The sequence below is a fragment of the Babylonia areolata genome, chromosome 3 (genome assembly GCF_041734735.1).
Source record: "Babylonia areolata isolate BAREFJ2019XMU chromosome 3, ASM4173473v1, whole genome shotgun sequence".
Lineage (NCBI taxonomy): Eukaryota > Metazoa > Mollusca > Gastropoda > Neogastropoda > Buccinidae > Babylonia > Babylonia areolata.
Window position 1 is genome coordinate 35,094,604 of NC_134878.1, and position 21,206 is coordinate 35,115,809.

General features: G+C 46.3%; 1 protein-coding gene across 1 annotated transcript in view; it reads right to left on the minus strand.

Moving 5' to 3' along the window:
- LOC143280302 (uncharacterized) overlaps positions 1 to 21,206 on the minus strand; it is a 97,082-nt gene that overhangs the window by 30,778 nt on the left and 45,098 nt on the right. Inside the window, exons 9-17 of the mRNA XM_076584933.1 lie at positions 11,147 to 11,245; positions 10,300 to 10,401; positions 8,884 to 8,985; positions 6,081 to 6,179; positions 5,358 to 5,486; positions 3,901 to 4,029; positions 3,324 to 3,440; positions 2,621 to 2,719; positions 1,421 to 1,621 (exon numbers count right to left, since the gene is read on the minus strand). Coding sequence (XP_076441048.1) covers positions 1,421 to 1,621; positions 2,621 to 2,719; positions 3,324 to 3,440; positions 3,901 to 4,029; positions 5,358 to 5,486; positions 6,081 to 6,179; positions 8,884 to 8,985; positions 10,300 to 10,401; positions 11,147 to 11,245 — 1,077 coding nt within the window. The remainder of the gene's footprint in view (positions 1 to 1,420; positions 1,622 to 2,620; positions 2,720 to 3,323; positions 3,441 to 3,900; positions 4,030 to 5,357; positions 5,487 to 6,080; positions 6,180 to 8,883; positions 8,986 to 10,299; positions 10,402 to 11,146; positions 11,246 to 21,206) is intronic.

Consider the following 21,206-nt stretch of genomic DNA (forward strand, 5'->3'; position numbering starts at 1 on the left):
AGGCAAGACATTTCAACAAATGCCGAGCCCTTTTAAGCATTAAGACATGAGGAGGGAATGAGAAATTGCTCGATAAAAGGAACGGTAATTACTAGAGAACAGCCGTAAATGGGGGATCCTTGGTTCTCAAGCAGCTTCTTACCTTACCTTACCTTACCTTTGTCTCACCTCATCTTTTCTCGTCTTACCTTATGTAATCTTGCCTTACCTTACCTTACCTTACCTTTGTCTCACCTCATCTCGTCTGGTCTTACCTTATGCAACCTTACCTTACCTTACCTTTGTCTCACCTCATCTCGTCTCGTCTTACCTTATGCAACCTTACCTTTGTCTCACCTCATCTCGTCTCGTCTTACCTTACCTTACCTTACCTTTGTCTCACCTCATCTCGTCTCGTCTTACCTTACCTTACCTAACCTTTGTCTCACCTCATCTCGTCTCGTCTTACCTTATGCAATCTTACCTTCCCTTACCTTACCTTACCTTTGTCTCACCTCATCTCGTCTCGTCTTACCTTATGCAATCTTACCTTACCTTACTATTGTGGCACCTCATCTCGTCTCGTCTTACTTTTATGCAATCTTACCTTGACTTACCTTACCCTACCATACCTTGCCTTGCCTTGCCTTACCTGACCTCATCTCGTCTTACCTTATGCAACCTTACCTTACCTTACCTTTGTCTCACCTCATCTCGTCTTACCTTATGCAATCTTACCTTACCTTACCTTACCTTACTTTACCTTACCTTACCTTACCTTACCTTTGTCTCACCTCATGTCGTCTCGTCTTACCTTATGCAACCTTACCTTACCTTACCTTACCTTTGTCTCACCTCATCTCGTTTTACCTTATGGAATCTTACCTTACCTTACCTTACCTTACCTTACCATACCATTGTCGCACCTCATCTCGTCTCGTCTTACTTTTATGCAATCTTACCTAGCTTTACCTTACCCTACCATACCTTACCTGACCTGACCTGACCTCATCTCGTGTCGTCTTACCTTATGCAATCTTACCTTACCTTACCTTACCTTTGTCTCACCTCATCTCATCTCGTCTTACCTTATGCAATCTTACCTTACCTTACCTTACCTTACCTTACCTTACCATTGTCGCACCTCATCTCGTCTCGTCTTACCTTATGCAATCTTACCTTACCTTACCTTACCTTACCTTACCTTACCATTGTCGCACCTCATCTCGTCTCGTCTTACTTTTATGCAATCTTACCTTGCCTTACCTTACCCTACCATACCTTACCTTGTCTTACCTTACCCTACCATACCTTACCATACCATACCATACCATACCATACCATACCTGACCTGACCTCATCTCGTCTCGTCTCGGCTTACCTTACCGTATGCTATCTTACCTTACCAGACCATACGTTATCCCATCTCATCTCATCTCACCAGAGAGCAGGCGTCAATGGAAGCCCCGTGTGTCTCCAGCAGCAGTCTGACGATGGCGTTGTAGCCGTTGGAGGCACCCAGGTGGAGGGGCGACAAGCCCTGCTTGGACTTGGCGTTGACAAAGGCCTTGTGCCAGAGCAGGGTGTCCGCCACCTCCCTGTGGCCGTTCTCACAGGCCAGGTGTAGAGCTGCCTTCCCGTGCTGCGCACACAACCACACAAACCAAGGATTACTACTGCTGCTGCTGCCATTACTACTTCTGCTGCTGCTGCTGCTAACAGGACTACGACTACTACTACTACTTCTACTACTACCACCACCACTACTACTACTGCTACTACTACTACTACTGAGTATAATGAAATCTTCCTCCCTAGCATAGCGGCCAAGAACCGCTAACATTTAACATCAATACGAAGAAAAATAGTTGCAAAAATGCAAAACTTCACAACACAGGACACCATGGTCAAGCAATACAAATGGAATGCGTCAATAGCAAAGGACACACACACACACACACACACACACACACACACATCACCACCACCACCACCACACACAAACACATCACCATCACCATCACCACCACCACCACCACCACCACCACCACCACACACACAAACACACCACCACCACCACCACCGCACCACCACCCAGACATCCATGAAAGCTTGTTTGTAGACCAACAGAATTGAGTTGGTGTTCTGTTTCAGCATGGACATTTTCGTGTGGAAGTTAATCCCAGGTGACAGGACCAAGGTATGAACAGGCGAGCTGTCCTTGTTACTCATTTTTACACAGTGGGATACGTAACTTTTCTATGACGCGATTCCAAACACAAATGCAGCTAAAAGCTCCGAACATTATTCGGTTATAAGCTCAAATGACGTAACACCATTGCAGAAGCTCGCTGTCGACCAAAACATCCAATGTGTTTTCACACATGCAAATAAAGTATTGCATGCATATAATTATGCATAGTATTCCCCCCCCAAACCGATCAAACAAGAAAAGAACATGTCCAACAAATCATGACTGAATTACATGGAATACATTTCATAATCGATACAACACACGCAAGCATACATTCAGACGCAGACACATATACATACAGACAGAGACACAGACAGACAGGCAGAGAGAGACACACACACACACACACACACACACACACACACACACACACACACAGAAGCTGACCTCATCAAAGACGTCCACACGAGCGTGATGCTGCAGCAGGATTTTGACGATCTGGTGATGTCCGTGCTCACTGGCCACTAGTAAGGGCGACTGACCGCTCTGTTGTCATCATCATCATATCATCATCATTGCTGTGCCATCATCATCATCATCATCATCATCATCATCATCATTGCTGCGCCATCATCATCATCATCATCATCATCATCATCATATCATCATCATTGCTGTGCCATCATCATCATCATCATCATCATCATCATCATATCATCATCATTGCTGCGCCATCATCATCATCATCATCATCATCATCATCGTCGTCGTCGTCATCCTCGTCATCATCGCCATAGAAGTGGAGTTTGAATTTCGATAAAACACACATTTACTGCTCTTCACGAAAATATGGAACAATCTTTAATTGCTCTGTTGTTTTCTTTGTCCCGGCACAAAACTCAGCACACATACAGTTCTTCTTCTTCTTCTTCTTCTCATCATCTAATTCATACCAGATATAATGATAACACCACCACCATCACCACCACCACCACCACCACCAACAGCAACAATCATTATTACTACTACTGCTGCTGCTATCATCAACATCATTATCATCATCACCATTGTCATCACCACAATCATCGCCATCACCATCACCACCATTATCGTTATACTTTCTGACGACAGCTCCCCAGCAGGGGCTCACCTTGTCCTGTTTGTTGATGACCCCCTGCAAACCTGACGCCTTGATGTGCCTTACCATCTCCAGCATGATGTGCACGTTGCCTGCACGTGCACAGTAGTGCAGCGGCGTCTCCACCGTCTGTGTGACACACACAAACACACACACACACACACACACACACACACACACACACACGGTATATCTGGTCATGTCTGGGCACTGCCAACGTTCTTGACCTTGTGTTAACACTGAAATTAACTCTCTCCATACGAACGGCGAAAGAGACGACGTTAACAGCGTTTCACCCCAATTACCACCATCAAAATATTACAAGCGGAAGGCTCTTACACTGAAGAGGTGAATGTTGACAACGAATACCACAATTCTGACAACGGAAGCTAAAGGTTGGGTCATTGAGACACCCACTGGACATCCGAGGGGTCTGTGTAGAGGAGAAGAGAGGACTGGCCGTATTGAGTGAGTTAATAGTACCTCTTGCACACACACACACACACACACACACACACACACACACACGCACGCACGCACACTCACACACACACACACACACACACACACACACACACAGAGCACTGACCAGTTTGGTTTGCATGGTGAGGTCGCCCTGATAGGCCAGCAGGTAGTTGATAATGTCCGTGTCCTCAAACTCGTCGTGAGCCTGTTTCTGGGACAGCACCGCCGCCAGGTGCACAGGTGTCTCCCCCTCCTGCCGTCACAGGTTACAGTGTTGGGTTGTGGCTGGGTTGTGTAGTGATGTGTTGTGTTGTGTTGCGTTGCGTGTGTGTTGTGTTGTGTTGTGTTTGTGTTGTGTTGTGTTATGTTGTGTCGAATTGCATTGCATTGCTTTGAACTGCTTTGCATCGTAGTGTATTGTATTGTATTGATTTTTAGTGTATTGTATTGCATTTTATTATACTGTGTTGTATTGCATTACATTGCATTGCATTGTATTGTATCGTAATGTATTGTACTGTATTACCATTTTGCTACGACATATTTCTCTGTGTGAAGTTCGTGCTTCTTTCCCTTGAGAAAGCGCATCGCTACAGTGAAGTGTCACCCCAATATATATATATATATCTTTTTTTCTGCCTCTAACCCTAAGCGCACTTGTTTGAAAATGGATTTTTCTGCAGAGTTTCATTTACTGCCGGGGGTATTTTAGCGTGTACTAAATGCATGCTACACACGGGATCTCTCATCCGAATGACTAGCGTACAGACCATCACTCAAGGTCTGGTGGAGGTGGAGAATATACTGCTGAGTGTGGGATTCGATCCCGCGCGCTCAGATTTTCTTGCTTCCTACGCAGACGCCTTACCGTTAGGCCACCACCATTCCACTGGTAGCGCACTGTGAGTGGAGTTACACGCGGTGAACACGACACCACATGGCACAGCAGAAAGGGAAAGGGACTTTTTATTTATTATTATTATTTTTTTACAGAGGTTGGAACAAACATGGAGACACCCCACACAGGAAGAGAGTACGGGTAGACTGAGACCGACATACATATACGAGAACATACATACATACATACATACAGACAGACAGAAACACACATTCATGCATACACACATACATGTATACATAATATATATATATACATACATACAAGACGGAGACGGGAACATCCATCCATTCATCCATCCATCCAGACAGAGACAGACGGACATAGGGACAAACAGCTAGCCACCCAGACAGACACAGAGAGACAGACAGACAGAAGGACAAACAACAGGCCATTCAGATAGACACAGACAGACAGACTGAGAGACAGAGGGACAAACAGCTTGCCACCCAGACAGACAGACACACGGACAGACAAACAGCCAGCCACCCAGATAGACACAGACCGCCAAACAGACAGAAACACACAGAGACAAATATCCAGCCAGACAGAGGGACAAACAGCCAACCAGACAGAAACAGACAGATAGACAGACAAAAACAGACAGACAGAGGGACAAACAGCCAACCAGACAGAAACAGACAGATAGACAGACAAAAACAGACAGACAGAGCGAGACTGACGTAGTTGGCCTGGTTGACCAGCATGACGGCATCCAGGTGTGACTTGGCGGTGGACACGTAGGTCAGCAAGGTCTGGGTCACCTGCAGGTGACAGAACCTCACCGCCACGTGAACTGGGGTCTCTCCACTCTGAAGACAGTCATTGTCATCATCATCATCGTCGTCGTCATCGTCATCACCACCACCACCACGAACATCACCATCATCATCATCATCATCGTCATCATCATCATCGCAATCGTCATCATCGCAATCGTCATAATCACCATCACCACCACCACCATCATCATCATCAACATCATCACCATCATCATCATCACCTGCGGATGACAGAACCTCGCCGCCACGTGAACTGGAGTCTCTCCGCTCTGAAGACAGTCATCATGTCATCATCATCATCATCATCATCATCATCATCGTCATCACCGGCAGGTGACAGAACATTACCGCCATCATCATCATCATCATCATTGTCGTCGTTATCGTCCATAACATAATGATTACCATCATCGTCGTCGTCGTCGTCGTCATCGTCGTCATCATCATCATTAACACCGTTGTCATCGTCGTCGTCGTCATCATCATCATCGACATCGTCATCTTCACAATTCATGCACTGACACGACAGATTCTAATAAACAGCCATCCACACACACACACACACACACACACACACAAGACACACACACACACACACACACACACACACACACACACACACACCTTGGACACCTGCATGGGGTCAGCCCCTTCGTCCAGCAGGGCCGGAATCATGTTGAGCTGACCACAGCGGGCAGCCACGTGCAGCGGTGTCTCTCCGTTCTGCCCAACACGGGACACTGGTCACTTACAAGGACTTCACAGTGTTCACGACAACTTCATGAAAGCAGGTATATTCTTAAAATATATATTTCTAAAAATCGAGAGATTTTCTTTTTTCGCTGGGTGTATATATAGTCTTCCAGTCTCCTCCATCCCTCTCATCTCATCTCATCTATCCCTTGACCCGTGGGTGGGTCGTTGGGGCACCATGGATGACTGCCTGGTCAGCTCACGCCACCTGCCTCCGTCCTCAGCGGCCCTTTGAGTTGTGGCAAATGGCAGGCCCGTCCACTCTTTGATGTTGTCCTCCCACCGCTTTCTCTGTTTGCCTCTCTTCCTCCTTCCTTGTACGGTACCCTGCAGGATGGTCTTGGCTAGGCCGTCTGATCGTGTGACGTGTCCATACCAGCGGAGCTTGCGTTCCTTCACTGTGGTTAGCAGGTCTTTGAATGGGCCAATGGCGTTTTGGACTCTTCTTTTCATTTCCTCATTTGTGATGTGGTCTTTGTATGTAATGTTCAGGATCTTGCGGAAGCATCTCATTTCCAGGGCCTGGATTCTTCTCTGGAGTTCTGCAGTGAGGGTCCAGGATTCGCAAGCGTATAGAAATATTGAGAAGATGAGGGAGCGCATTAGTCTGATTTTGGACGAGAGGGAGATCTTTTTGTCCTTCCATATAGTCTTCAATCGACTCAGTGCGGCAGTAGTCTGCGCGATTCTGGACAGGACCTCTGGTTTCGAACCCTCGTCTGACACAATGGCACCCAAGTATTTGAAGGAGGAGACTTCTTCCAGTTTTTCACCGTTTACGTGCAAGTTGGACGTTACGCCTTGGCTGTTGTTGGTCATAACCTTGGTCTTCTCGGCACTGATCTCCATGCCGTAGGCTGATGATGTCTTGTCAAGTTTGTGCACGAGTTCTTCGAGTTCTTTCTCTTCTCCTGCCAGGCCATCAATGTCATCGGCAAAGCGCAGGTTGGTGATGACTCTGCCTCCAATGCTGACAGTTCCCACATGATCTTCCAGGGCGTCAGTCATGATCCTTTCAAGAAAGAGGTTGAAGAGAGTGGGAGAGAGTAGACAGCCCTGTCTGACTCCGACCGTGGTTCTAAACCAGTTACCCGTGCTACCATTGAAGAGGACTGCATCCCTCGCTGGTTGCCAAATGTGTGGAGCCCACACGGTGTACGAGACTACGGGATATATAGATATGGTATTCCAACGGTTGTTTCAGGCCCACGTGTAACAAAAACAGCTTGAAAAAATGTATTTGAAAAAATTGACGCTTCAGTAACAACAACAAAAGTACAGCTATTCAATTATCCATAAACGGTGGCTGCCGTTGTTTGTTGTTCTTGGTTTTTTGTTTTTTTTTCATATGGAAGTGTATGCGTGGTGCTAATTACGCTGACGGCACACACCACTGGTCGTCGAAAGCTCTGCATCATATCACCATGCGCCCAGGATGAAAACTGTGTGCAAGTTTCCAAGAGGTTCTTAACTCTATGTGAATTCTGTATGCATACACATTACGTTAAGGAATACCATGCATTGAGGGCAATGATCTTTCTTTTTTTTAAAGAAAAAGAAATAAGCTGAATAAAGTTAAACCCAATCTGGCAGTATGTGTGGGTTTTGCAATGAATGGACAATGCTTCTTCTAAGGAACAGATTCGTTAACCCTAGAATACGAATGTCTATGTTCGCATGTAAAAAAGAAACGCAGATTTTACGTGAAAAATGGGATCAGTTTTGCTGGTCCAATATAAAACAAAAGTAGAACATTTAGTTGGATTTTGGTGTTGCATGTGTGAGGCGGAACATTGCAAACAACAGGTCAACTGATTTTTTAAGTGAAGGCGCTTATATAATGGTATGGGTGTCAATAATGCAACCATATCACAACAAACAAAACTTGGAGAAGCAGTCAGAAGAAAGGCCTTTATGGATCCTGGAAGGAGGAGAACAAGAAGAAAAGGAAAAGAAAAGGCAGGAAATAACGAAGAAATTTAGTAGAAATATGGAGGCTTGTAGCGCCCGCGCGCGCGTGGAGACAAGACAAGAAAGTGAGGGAAAGGGACTAAAGATAGATGACGGATGAGAAAAACAGCGACAGAGATAAACGTGATGACCGAAATCAAAACTTTGGAGGAGTGAAAATAATAATAATAATAATAATGATAATAATAATAATAATAATAATAAAATACAAATAAAAAAAGCCCGGGGAACGTAGGGACGGTGAGGGGGCAGTGGATGGAAGTGATAACAAAAAAATTAAACCACGGTTTCATCCGGTGTGACGAATGGAAATGGTTGAGTAAGTTTCCCTTAACCTGAGTGAAGAACCCGTGACGGTAACACGAACACAGTTCACTCGGACACAGAACAATACTCACAAGTACACAACTTCCACGCCTCACAGAACCCTCGTTAGTAATGGATGAACACTGATCAGGTTTTGATGAGGTCTGCTGAACACTGCAACTGCTGCAGAGGAGTTTAGCTTTTTTTTAATCTCTCGATTTGTTTAGAGAGAGACGTTTGGGAAGACGTGAGGAGGCTAACATGAAAGGGACAGGGAAATCCTAAAATCGGCTGGAGCTTTAACTCTGTTCACAACACACGCGTTTAGCGATGCATCAGGTCGCCAAGAAGTGCACAGCACATCCCAGTGTTGTGGCTAGAACTGTCTGTGACTGACCTCTTTGGTGGCGTTCACGCTGGCGCCACTCTTCAGCAGCATCTCTGCACACTTCTCCCCCTCCATCGTCCGTGCTGCGATGTGCAGGGGCGTTTCGTTGTCCTGCCACGTCACAACAACCAGCGTGCGTCATCAGTTGTACGTCATGACATTCACTAGTCATTATTATTATCAACAATGATACGTCACTGTTCAACAACACGTCACGTTTTCCTGCCGCGTCACAACACTTCACTCCCTTTTCATTACTGATAACACGTCACAACACACATTGTTCATCATCAACAATGCCTCACGTTTTCCTACCACGTCACAACCCGTATAGTTCGTCATCAATAACGCGTCACAAATTGTTCATCATCACCAATGATACCTCAGTATTCATCATTAACAATATGTCATGATGTCCTGTCACGTTATACCATCGCCATAACTGCCGTCATCATCATCATCACCGTCATCATCATCATCACCACAACCACCTCCACCACCACCACCATCATCATCATCATCATTATCATCATCACATTACCAACAGCACGTCACAACAGTCACTGTTCATCATCAACATTTTGTTGTTGTTGTTGACAATGACACGTCAGTGTTCATAATTCATAATTGACAATACGTCACGATGTCCTTTCACGTCACAGCGCTTACTGTTCACAATTATTATGAATATAATGCGTCACAGCGGCTACTCATCAGCAATAATACACATCGTTGTCCTGTCGCGTTATAACACAATGTTCTTTGTCACGACAGTCACTTTTCATATCAACAATACGTCACGTTGTCTTGCAATATCACCACAATCAAATGTCCATCTCTAAATATAATAAGTCAGGGTGTCCTGTCACGTCATGTGTGTCAATCACCAAAATACATCATAGCACAGTGTAAACTACCGAGGAAACGTAATAACACTCAATGTTCATCATCAACAAAACGTCATAACACTCACTGTTCATCATCAATGACATGTCACAATATTTCATGACGTCACAACATTCACTGTTCATCATCATCAATTTGCCACGTCACAACAGTAAAAAAGATAAAGAACATGTCTGTCAATCAGTCGACACATTAAAGTACATGAAGCGCTTTTAAAGCCGATGGGAAAGCACTCTATAAATGACCATCTATTACCAAAACTATTATCATAATATCTATCATCATCACTGCCATCACCATCATCATCGCCATAATTGCCGTTATCATCATCATCACCGTCATCATCATCATCACCACAACCACCACCACCACCACCATCATCATCATTATCATCATCACAATTATTATCACCATTATCATCATCATCATCACCACATCACTGCCATCCACATCATCATCATCATACCATCATCATCACCATCACTATCAACCCATACGTATACCCATTGTCAGACTGACCGGTCCACCCTTGAGGTCGATCTGAGCGCCATAGCCCAGCACGATTTGAACCACCTGGGGCTTACAGTGTTCCACTGCCAGGTGTAGGGCTGTGTACCCACTCTGCCCACAGCGCACCACACACAGACACAGACACACAGACAGACACACACACACACACACACACACACACACACACACATACACACTGGTCAGTACAACTGATTGATTCCAATCCATCTTCACCGAAAAGCAAACAAAAAGAAAAAGGGGGGCGCAGGGGGGCGAGGGCGTGGGGGGTGGGGAGGGGACCAAAACAGCAATCAAAACATCCATCTTACAATACAGAAAGAAGTTTCCAGTCTTGATCACGTTCTGCCGGGTCGACATCACCTCCAGTGAAAGTGTTTAAAAATAGCATCATGGAATGATATACAGTGTGTTCTGCTTCATTCTCATCAATCTCTAACATTCATTACAATGCTCAAATTCTTTTTTTCTTTCTTTCTTTAATTTCTTTTTTTTTCCGATTTTTCAAACACTTTAAAAAATTGATGCAACAACTGTCCCCCACCTCCCCCTTCTTCCCATGCCCCTACTTGTTTGAAAGTGCCAATGCGTGTGTCTATAAATCACTCTACATTGAACAGGTACTGAATAACAAACAAGTCACTTATACACCGAAACTGTTCGAGCAAAATATAAAGAAAGTTTCCATCGTTCGTTTCGTCACAGAGGAATGGGGAAGAAGTAACGGGAAGGGGTGGGGGGTTCAGAGGTAACCAGAAGTATATCAAAGCACGAGTGCACTGCACTGTAACGTGAAACCGGTTGAGGGCATGTGCACCACAGAAGAGTGCAGCTGTACCTTGGTCTTGGCGTCCACAGCCGCTCCCTTCTGCAGCAGAGCCTTGATAACGGCCACGTGACCCCGCATGGCGGCTGGGTGTAAACAGATGGCGCCCTCCTGAAAACACACACACACACACACTGTTAACATGCACGACAGGGTATGACAATCCGACTATGGTCATTAGAGCAACTGCTGTCCCGAACACATGGTCTAGAATTTGATTTTAGTGGAGAGTGTCTAGCCCAAGTTACATCTTCAACTCTCGGCCAAGAGGGCTGTAGGACAGTCAACGTTGGGATGGTCCCCAAAGGACGACATGCCCTTTAGGCTGCAGCACTAAAAAGCCAATGCAATCTTGCCTCCTGGTATGAGAGTAACAGTCCTTCACACACACACACACACACACACACCCCAACCAAAAACAAACAAAAACAACAAGAGAGGCAAGGCCTTCAAGACTCACTTGTGATACACTTTAAAAAAAAAATCTAATCGTTAAAATGTGTTCTGTATTTGTTATTATAAAGCTTCTGGTTAAAAAAAAAGGAAAAAAAAAAGAAGTCCTAACCAAATTCGAACCCCTAGTGTTCGGGTGAGAAGAAACTGTCTTATCCATTACACTATTGTGGTTCCTTAACTGTCGTTCTAAAATCTAATATTTGAACATACTTTTTAAAGGGCGATAAATCAATTGCGGTATTCGCAGTGAGAACGCTGTTTAAATCATATTATTCTCGTGTATCTTGGGCATTCAAAAAATTTTTAAGGGCAATTAAAAAAAAAAAATCTTTTTAAGTCCGCTGTAAAGGAGACGTGGCTATCGCCGCAATCACACTGCAACATTTAGCCGTTTTCTCTGCATCTAGATAGATGTACAAGTTTAAGTACACCCGCCGGGAATGTAGTACGACACGGTCGATTCAATTTCTCTTTTTATGTTCATTCTAGTTGACTCACTTGTATAAACAAAGTGAGTCTATGTTTTTACCCGGTGTTCGGTTGTGTGTGTGTGTGTGTGTGTGTGTGTGTCTGTCTGTCTGTCTGTCTTTGTGTGTGTGTCTGTGGTAAACTTTAACATTGACATTTTCTCTGCAAATACTTTGTCAGTTGACACCAAATAAGGCATAAAAATAGGAAAAATTCAGTTCTTTCCAGTCATCTTGTTTAAAACAATACTGCACCTCTGGGATGGGCACACAAAAATAATAAAAGAAGCCAAATTATATGCAAACTGCATTTACTGTTATATTTATATTTTTTGTATTCTCTAAACTTGGCACTTTGATCTGGTATTCTGACACAACAACAAGAGCAGTCATTATTATCATTTTTTGTTCAAACAGGAACTTCTTTTGCTAAGCATGAAGTTTTATTTATTTTGCAAATGTTTTGGTGCAGATAGTATAAAAGGGAAATAAATCTGTAATTAATTCTAGGGGACATAATTTGCTTTAAACTGATCTTTCTCATCTTAAACATTACATTTTGAAATTATGTGGTTCGTCCGTCGGGATCGACGAGGACCATCTAGTCATTCTGGGGGTGGGTGGGTTGGGCTCTGTGGGTGCGCAGATGACTGATCAGGCCAATCCGCGCCCGGAAGGTTATGACGCAGAGTGGACAGGGGATGGTGACGGCTGTCAGGGACTTGCTGGCACTGCTTTTCCTGGCCTGTCTGCGTTGCTCTGCTGCAGCGATTCTGTTGGCCTCACAGGATTTGGCGCCTTTGTGGACAGCTGAACGCAACTTTGGTCTGTCCATTGCATTCAGCTCCCATGTGTCGTGGCTGATGTTGAAGGCCTTCAAAGAAGCTTTCAGAGTGTCTTTGAAGCGCTTCTTTTGGCCTCCATGGGAGCGCTTGCCACGTTGGAGTTCGCCGTACAGCAGTTTCTTGGGGAGCCGGTGGTCTGGCATGCGAACTACATGGCCTGCCCAACGCAGCTGGGCCTGCATCAAGATGGTGTAGATGCTGGGCAAGTTTGCATGAGTGAGCACCTCTGTGTCAGGGATCTTCTCTTGCCACTTTATGCCGAGAAGTTTTCTGAGGCTGGTGGTGTGGAAGTGGTTCAGCTTTTTGGCGTGGCGTTTGTAGACCATCCATGATTCACATCCATAGAGCAGTGTGGTGAGAACTATGGCCTTGTATACTTTGAGCTTCGTCTCCAGGGTGATGCCTCTCCTGTTCCAAACGTTCTTATGGAGTCTGCCGAAGGCAGCACTGGCTTTGGCGAGTCTGGCATTCACCTCGTCATTGATGACAACTGTGTACTGCCCAGGTATGTGAACTTGTCCACCGCATTCAGTCGTTGCCCGTTGATGAAGATGTTTGGTTCAACGTAAGGCTTTCCTAGAGCTGGCTGGTGCATCACCTCAGTCTTCTATGTGCTGATTGTGAGGCCAAAGTTGTCACAGGCAGCAGAGAACTTGTCGACGCTATGTTGCATGTCAGCTTCGGAGGCAGCATTGAGAGCGCAGTCATCAGCAAACAGGAAGTCGTTGACAGTGTCTGTCCTCACCTTGGTTTTTGCTTGAAGCCTCCTGAGGTTGAAGAGTGAGCCATCTGTGCGGTACCTGATGCCAATGCCTACGTCAGCGTCTCTGAAGGCATCTGTCAGCATGGCTGAAAACATGAGACTGAACAGGGTGGGGGCAAGAACACACCCTTGCTTGACTCCGTTGGAGACAGGGAATGGTTCTGAAGTCTCTCCGTTGTCTTGGACTCGGGCCAGCATCCCATCGTGTAATTGCCGTATGATGGTGATGAACTTTCTGGGACATCCGTACTTCGCCATGATTCTCCAAAGGCCATCTCTGCTAACAGTATCGAAGGCCTTGGTCAGATCGACATAGGTGGAGTAAAGGTCGGCGTTCTGTTCCTGACACTTCTCCTGGAGCTGCCTGGCAGCAAACACCATGTCGATAGTCCCGCGTTCTTTCCGGAAGCCACACTGGCTCTCTGGTAGGAGACCTTGCTCAAGGTGCGCTATGAGACGGTTGAGTAGCACTCTGGCCAGAGTCTTGCCTGCGACGGACAGCAGGGATATTCCACAATGGTTGTCACAGGCCTGACGATTTCCTCTGCGCTTGTACAGGTGTATGATGGATGCGTCTTTGAAGTCCTGTGGAACTGCCTCATGCTGCCAGATGAGCTGGAATAGCTGATGGAGCTTCTCAGTCAGCGCCATACTACCTTCTTTGTAGACCTCAGCTGGAATGGAGTCTGAGCCAGGGGCTTTGCCACTGGATAGCAGACGAATAGCTTTCTAGGTCTCCTCCAAAGTTGGAATGGCATCCAACGACTCACTGACTGGCACCTTGGGGAGTCGGTCGATGGCTTCATCATTGATGGTGGAAGGGCGGTTCAGTACGCTGTCAAAGTGTTCAGCCCATCTCTCAAGGATCCTGTCCTTGTCAGTGCTGAGCATGGAAGTTTTATTTATTTTGCAAACGTTTTGGTGCAGATAGTAAAAAAGGGAAATTAATCTGTAATTATTGCTAGGGGACTTAATTTGCTTTAATCTATTGGCTGAGCACTGAAGGTCATGGGCAAAAATCAATTGCATACAATGGACAATACACGATAACATGTGATGGAAAGTTGGAAAAGGAGACCGTTAAAATATGAAAATTTAGTATTTTGTTAAACTAATAACATGTAGAGCCAAGTACAAGTACTTCTAAACGTCGTATGAAGTGAGAAGGACTTCATTTTGAGAAAAGTCAAGGCTGGAAATTTTTTCGTTTCATCGTGATCAATTCAAGGGTATTAACTCGTATGGTTTACAATTTTTAACTGTGAATTCTGACTGATTCTGTGGATTTTTTTTTATGGCAGTTTGGGGCATAATCCAGTAAGTGATGAGGCGTTCACAAATCTTTCTCTGAATAAATATTTAACCGTCTCCTTTTCCAACTTTCCACAACATGTTATCGTGTATTGTCCATTGAATATAGGATTGAACGGGCAGGTCAACAACTTGAAACAAAATGGCGTCGTTCGCGTTCGCGAAGAATATGTGTATGCAACTGATTTTTGCCCATGACCTTCAGGGCCCAGCCAATAGATCTGTTAAGTCCACTCGTCGTATTGATTTTAGTATTTTCCGAAAAAGACCACTTGGGCGAATGAACATAATGAACGCACTGTACACTGAGAGTAAAACACACAAGCTTTTTTTTATGTATTGAGTATAATTTCAAAAGGGGGTGAGGGGGTGCACGGGAGAGGTAGTACCTCTAGAGGGGGCGCTTGTCATGCTCTTCTGGGAGTGGTTCGTCCTCTGTTGGTCCCCACCGGCACCCAGCTCTCATTTATGGGTCCTAGAAGCTGCTAGCATGCGGCAGTGCCCAACCCCCGGGCAACGGCTTTGACAGGCTGACTAAACTAGGTGAGGGTAGCCGACGGGTCTCAAACCCTCGGTGAGTTAGGGCATGTCTACCCAAGCATGTGAAGACTGGATCCGGCGGACTCTGCGGAAGAAACCTTCATGGTTCAACGGAGAGGAAGGCGGTTGCAGCAGAGCACTGTGGAGTGCTGAGGGCAGGATGAGGCACATAGGACATCCTGGTCATCCACTGCATCCGTTTCCATCTCCAGTCGTCTTGACCTCGTCTTGCCACTGGATACAGTCAGTCTCGGACAAGAGAGTGAGGTCGACGGTGCGCAACTCCTCCTCACTATAAACAAAGTCATCGCGCAAGTCATTAGTCATCCTTCATCCCATATCATCATTTTCCCCAAGCCCTGTGGCGACAGGCGAGCTACGAAGCGACAGGTGTGGGTACACTGGCAGTCGTAGCCGCGGACCTGCACACAGGCGGCTCAGGCCATAGGGTCGTTTTTCACCAACTGGAGCAGTGGTGGAGATTGGCAGCCCCCTGAGCGACTGAGCAGCCCTCTTCAGGACAGCACTGCTCACCACCATGGCATGAGGAAGGGGCTAGAAAAGGTGCCCTAAACATTGCCTGCTCCACACGACCCTAGTCAGCATACCGCGGCTGACGGGGACCCTACTCAAGTGGTCGACACACAAAGGAAAGAAAGAAGAAAACAAGGAGCACCCATTAACCATTGCCACATGGAACGTGCGCACGCTTCTGGACAGAGGCGACTCGGACAGACCACAGAGACACACAGCACTCATTGCAAGTGAACTAGCCAGGTACAACATCGACATCGCTGCCTTAAGTGAGACCAGACTGGCAGAAGAAGGCGAACTCTGTGAGCGAGGCACAGGCTACACCTTCTTTTGGACTGGTCGCGGACCTGAAGAGAGACGTGAGGCTGGAGTTGGCTTTGCAGTGAAGACAACCCTCGTTGGCAAGCTGGCTGGCTCCCCAAAAGGAGTGAACGATCGCCTGATGACGATGAAACTCCCGTTATGCAACGGGAAGAAGTTTACCACCATTGTCAGCGCCTACGCGCCCACCATGATCAACCCGGATGAGATCAAGGACAAGTTCTATGAGGACCTGAATGCTGTCATCAACACTGTTCCCAACGCTGACAAGCTCATCATTCTTGGTGACTTTAACGCGAGAGTTGGTTGTGACAGCACCTCCTGGGAAGGCGTGATTGGGAAGCATGGGGTTGGCAACTGTAACAGCAATGGCCGTCTACTTCTCCAGACATGTGCCGAGCACGACCTTCTTATCACAAACACTGTCTTCTGCCTCCCTACCCGTAACAGGACGTCATGGATGCATCCTCGCTCTGGGCATTGGCATCTCATCGACTTTGTCATCGTCAGGAAGAGGGACAGGCAGGACGTACGAGTCACGAGGGCCATGTGCGGCGCCGAGTGCTGGATAGACCACCGCCTTATCGTCTCCAAACTCAACCTCCGCATCCAGCCCAAGAGACGGCCTCAGGGCATGAAAGCACCCAAACGCCTGAATGTCAACAAGCTGGAGCTAGGCAACATCAAGCAGAGCTTTGCTGACACCCTGGAGGAACGCCTTGAGTCCACCGTGCTGGACAACCAGAATGTAGAGGGAGCATGGGGCGCACTGCATGAGACGGTGTACAACACTGCCATGGAGCGCCTGGGGCCTTCTGCCAGGAAGCACAAAGACTGGTTTGATGAGAACTGCACTGAGATCAAGCAGCTGCTGGAAGACAAATGTCAAGCCTACAGAGCCCACATTGAAGATCCCAAGACAGTCAAAGAAAGACATACTGAAGAGTGCATGCAGTACCATCCAGCTGAAGCTGCGGCAGATGCAGGATGCCTGGTTGAGCAACAAAGCTGATGAGATCCAGGGCTTTGGAGACAGGAACGACATGAAGAACTTCTATAACGGCCTGAAAGAAGTCCACGGTCCCACCACCTCCGGATCTGCTCCACTCCTCAGTGCTGATGGTTCTACCCTAATCACTGACAAGGACAGGATCCTTGAGAGATGGGCTGAACACTTTGACAGCGTACTGAACCGCCCTTCCACCATCAATGATGAAGCCATCGACCGACTCCCCAAGGTGCCAGTCAGTGAGTCGTTGGATGCCATTCCAACTTTGGAGGAGACCTAGAAAGCTATTCGTCTGCTATCCAGTGGCAAAGCCCCTGGCTCAGACTCCATTCCAGCTGAGGTCTACAAAGAAGGTAGTATGGCGCTGACTGAGAAGGTCCATCAGCTATTCCAGCTCATCTGGCAGCATGAGGCAGTTCCACAGGACTTCAAAGACGCATCCATCATACACCTGTACAAGCGCAGAGGAAATCGTCAGGCCTGTGACAACCATTGTGGAATATCCCTGCTGTCCGTCGCAGGCAAGACTCTGGCCAGAGTGCTACTCAACCGTCTCATAGCGCACCTTGAGCAAGGTCTCCTACCAGAGAGCCAGTGTGGCTTCCGGAAAGAACGCGGGACTATCGACATGGTGTTTGCTGCCAGGCAGCTCCAGGAGAAGTGTCAGGAACAGAACGCCGACCTTTACTCCACCTATGTCGATCTGACCAAGGCCTTCGATACTGTTAGCAGAGATGGCCTTTGGAGAATCATGGCGAAGTACGGATGTCCCAGAAAGTTCATCACCATCATACGGCAATTACACGATGGGATGCTGGCCCGAGTCCAAGACAACGGAGAGACTTCAGAACCATTCCCTGTCTCCAACGGAGTCAAGCAAGGGTGTGTTCTTGCCCCCACCCTGTTCAGTCTCATGTTTTCAGCCATGCTGACAGATGCCTTCAGAGACGCTGACGTAGGCATTGGCATCAGGTACCGCACAGATGGCTCACTCTTCAACCTCAGGAGGCTTCAAGCAAAAACCAAGGTGAGGACAGACACTGTCAACGACTTCCTGTTTGCTGATGACTGCGCTCTCAATGCTGCCTCCGAAGCTGACATGCAACATAGCGTCGACAAGTTCTCTGCTGCCTGTGACAACTTTGGCCTCACAATCAGCACATAGAAGACTGAGGTGATGCACCAGCCAGCTCTAGGAAAGCCTTACGTTGAACCAAACATCTTCATCAACGGGCAACGACTGAATGCGGTGGACAAGTTCACATACCTGGGCAGTACACAGTTGTCATCAATGACGAGGTGAATGCCAGACTCGCCAAAGCCAGTGCTGCCTTCGGCAGACTCCATAAGAACGTTTGGAACAGGAGAGGCATCACCCTGGAGACGAAGCTCAAAGTATACAAGGCCATAGTTCTCACCACACTGCTCTATGGATGTGAATCATGGATGGTCTACAAACGCCACGCCAAAAAGCTGAACCACTTCCACACCACCAGCCTCAGAAAACTTCTCGGCATAAAGTGGCAAGAAAAGATCCCTGACACAGAGGTGCTCACTCGTGCAAACTTGCCCAGCATCTACACCATCTTGATGCAGGCCCAGCTGCGTTGGGCAGGCCATGTAGTTCGCATGCCAGACCACCGGCTCCCCAAGAAACTGCTGTACGGCGAACTCCAACGTGGCAAGCGCTCCCATGGAGGCCAAAAGAAGCGCTTCAAAGACACTCTGAAAGCTTCTTTGAAGGCCTTCAACATCAGCCATGACACATGGGAGCTGAATGCAATGGACAGACCAAAGTTGCGTTCAGCTGTCCACAAAGGCGCCAAATCCTGTGAGGCCAACAGAATCGCTGCAGCAGAGCAACGCAGACAGGCCAGGAAAAGCAGTGCCAGCACGTCCCTGACAGCCGTCACCATCCCCTGTCCACTCTGCGTCATAACCTTCCGGGCGCGGATTGGCCTGATCAGTCATCTGCGCACCCACAGAGCCCAACCCACCCACCCCCAGGATGACTAGATGGTCCTCGTCGATCCCGACGGACGAACCACATAATTTCAAAAAGTAATGTTTAAGATGAGAAAGATCAGTTTAAAGCAAATTATGTCCCCTAGAATTAATTACAGATTTATTTCCCTTTTTTACTATCTGCACCAAAACATTTGCAAAATAAATAAAACTTCCATGCTCAGCAAAAGAAGTTCCTGTTTGAACAAAAAATGATAATAATGACTGCTCTTGTTGTTGTGTCAGAATACCAGATCAAAGTGCCAAGTTTAGAGAATACAAAAAATATAAATATAACAGTAAATGCAGTTTGCATATAATTTGGCTTCTTTTATTATTTTTGTGTGCCCATCCCAGAGGTGCAGTATTGTTTTAAACAAGATGACTGGAAAGAACTGAATTTTTCCTATTTTTATGCCTAATTTGGTGTCAACTGACAAAGTATTTGCAGAGAAAATGTCAATGTTAAAGTTTACCACGGACACACACACACAGAGACACACACACACACACAGACAACCGAACACCGGGTTAAAACATAGACCAAAAAAACCTGAAACCCACCTAAGCTGTAAGTGACTTCCCATGGCAGTGGGGGAGCCATTGATCAAACAGCTCTGACTTTGGTCCAAATAGAAGTTTAAGTCAATCTCCGACACGGTTATAAGCCGAGCGTTGAGCCGCCATGCCAGTGTACTACGCTGTTAACCATGGCAGTGTCTGTCAACAGCAACCTCTGTGTACAATATTGTTAACAACGCTGTTGACAACCACTGCTCTGTGCCGTTAACAACAGACAGTATAACTAAACTGTCAAAAGTCACAGCAGCGTATCAACAGTTCACAGCCAGTATAGCGCATTACGCTGTTAACCATGTCTGTGTTCATTTTCTACTTCGTGTGTTATACTTTGCAAACTGAATCAACGTAAGTATAGTATCATGTCATGGCTGCATTGCATCATTTTAAATGCCGTGTTATATTATTTCAACGGCAATGGTGAATACTTTAATGTTTCTATCTAAAAAAAAAAAAAGAAAAAAAAAGAAGAAGAAAAAAGAGAAAGAAATACTTAAGAAAAAGCATTCCCTTTTGTTTTAAATTTCATGGATGACTTAATGTTTTCTGGATTACAACAATATGTTGTGTCTTTCTGTACTTTGTCTTCTTTCCCCTTTCAAAATAAAATGGTGTCTTTTCGCCATGAAGTCTTTTTGTTGTTGTTACGTATATAGAAGAACCTTGCGCCGAAAAACGTGCCAGCATTGTAAGCTACACTATCCAGTGCTGTACTGTAAGCTACACTATCCAGTGCTGTACACTACACTACACTATCCAGTGCTGTACTGTAAGCTACACTATCCAGTGCTGCACTGTACACTACACTATCCAGTGCTGTACTGTAAGCTACACTATCCAGTGCTGCACTGTAAGCTACACTATCCAGTGCTGTACTGTAAGCTACACTATCCAGTGCTGCACTGTAAGCTACACTATCCAGTGCTGTACTGTAAGCTATCCAGTGCTGTACCGTAAGCTACACTATCCAGTGCTGTACTGTAAGCTACACTATCCAGTGCTGCACTGTATGCTACACTATCCAGTGCTGTACACTACACTACACTATCCAGTGCTGCACTGTAAACTACACTATCCAGTGCTGTACACTACACTACACTATCCAGTGCTGTACACTACACTACACTATCCAGTGCTGTACTGTAAGCTACACTATCCAGTGCTGTACACTACACTACACTATCCAGTGCTGCACTGTACACTAAACTATCCAGTGCTGTACTGTACACTACACTATCCTGTG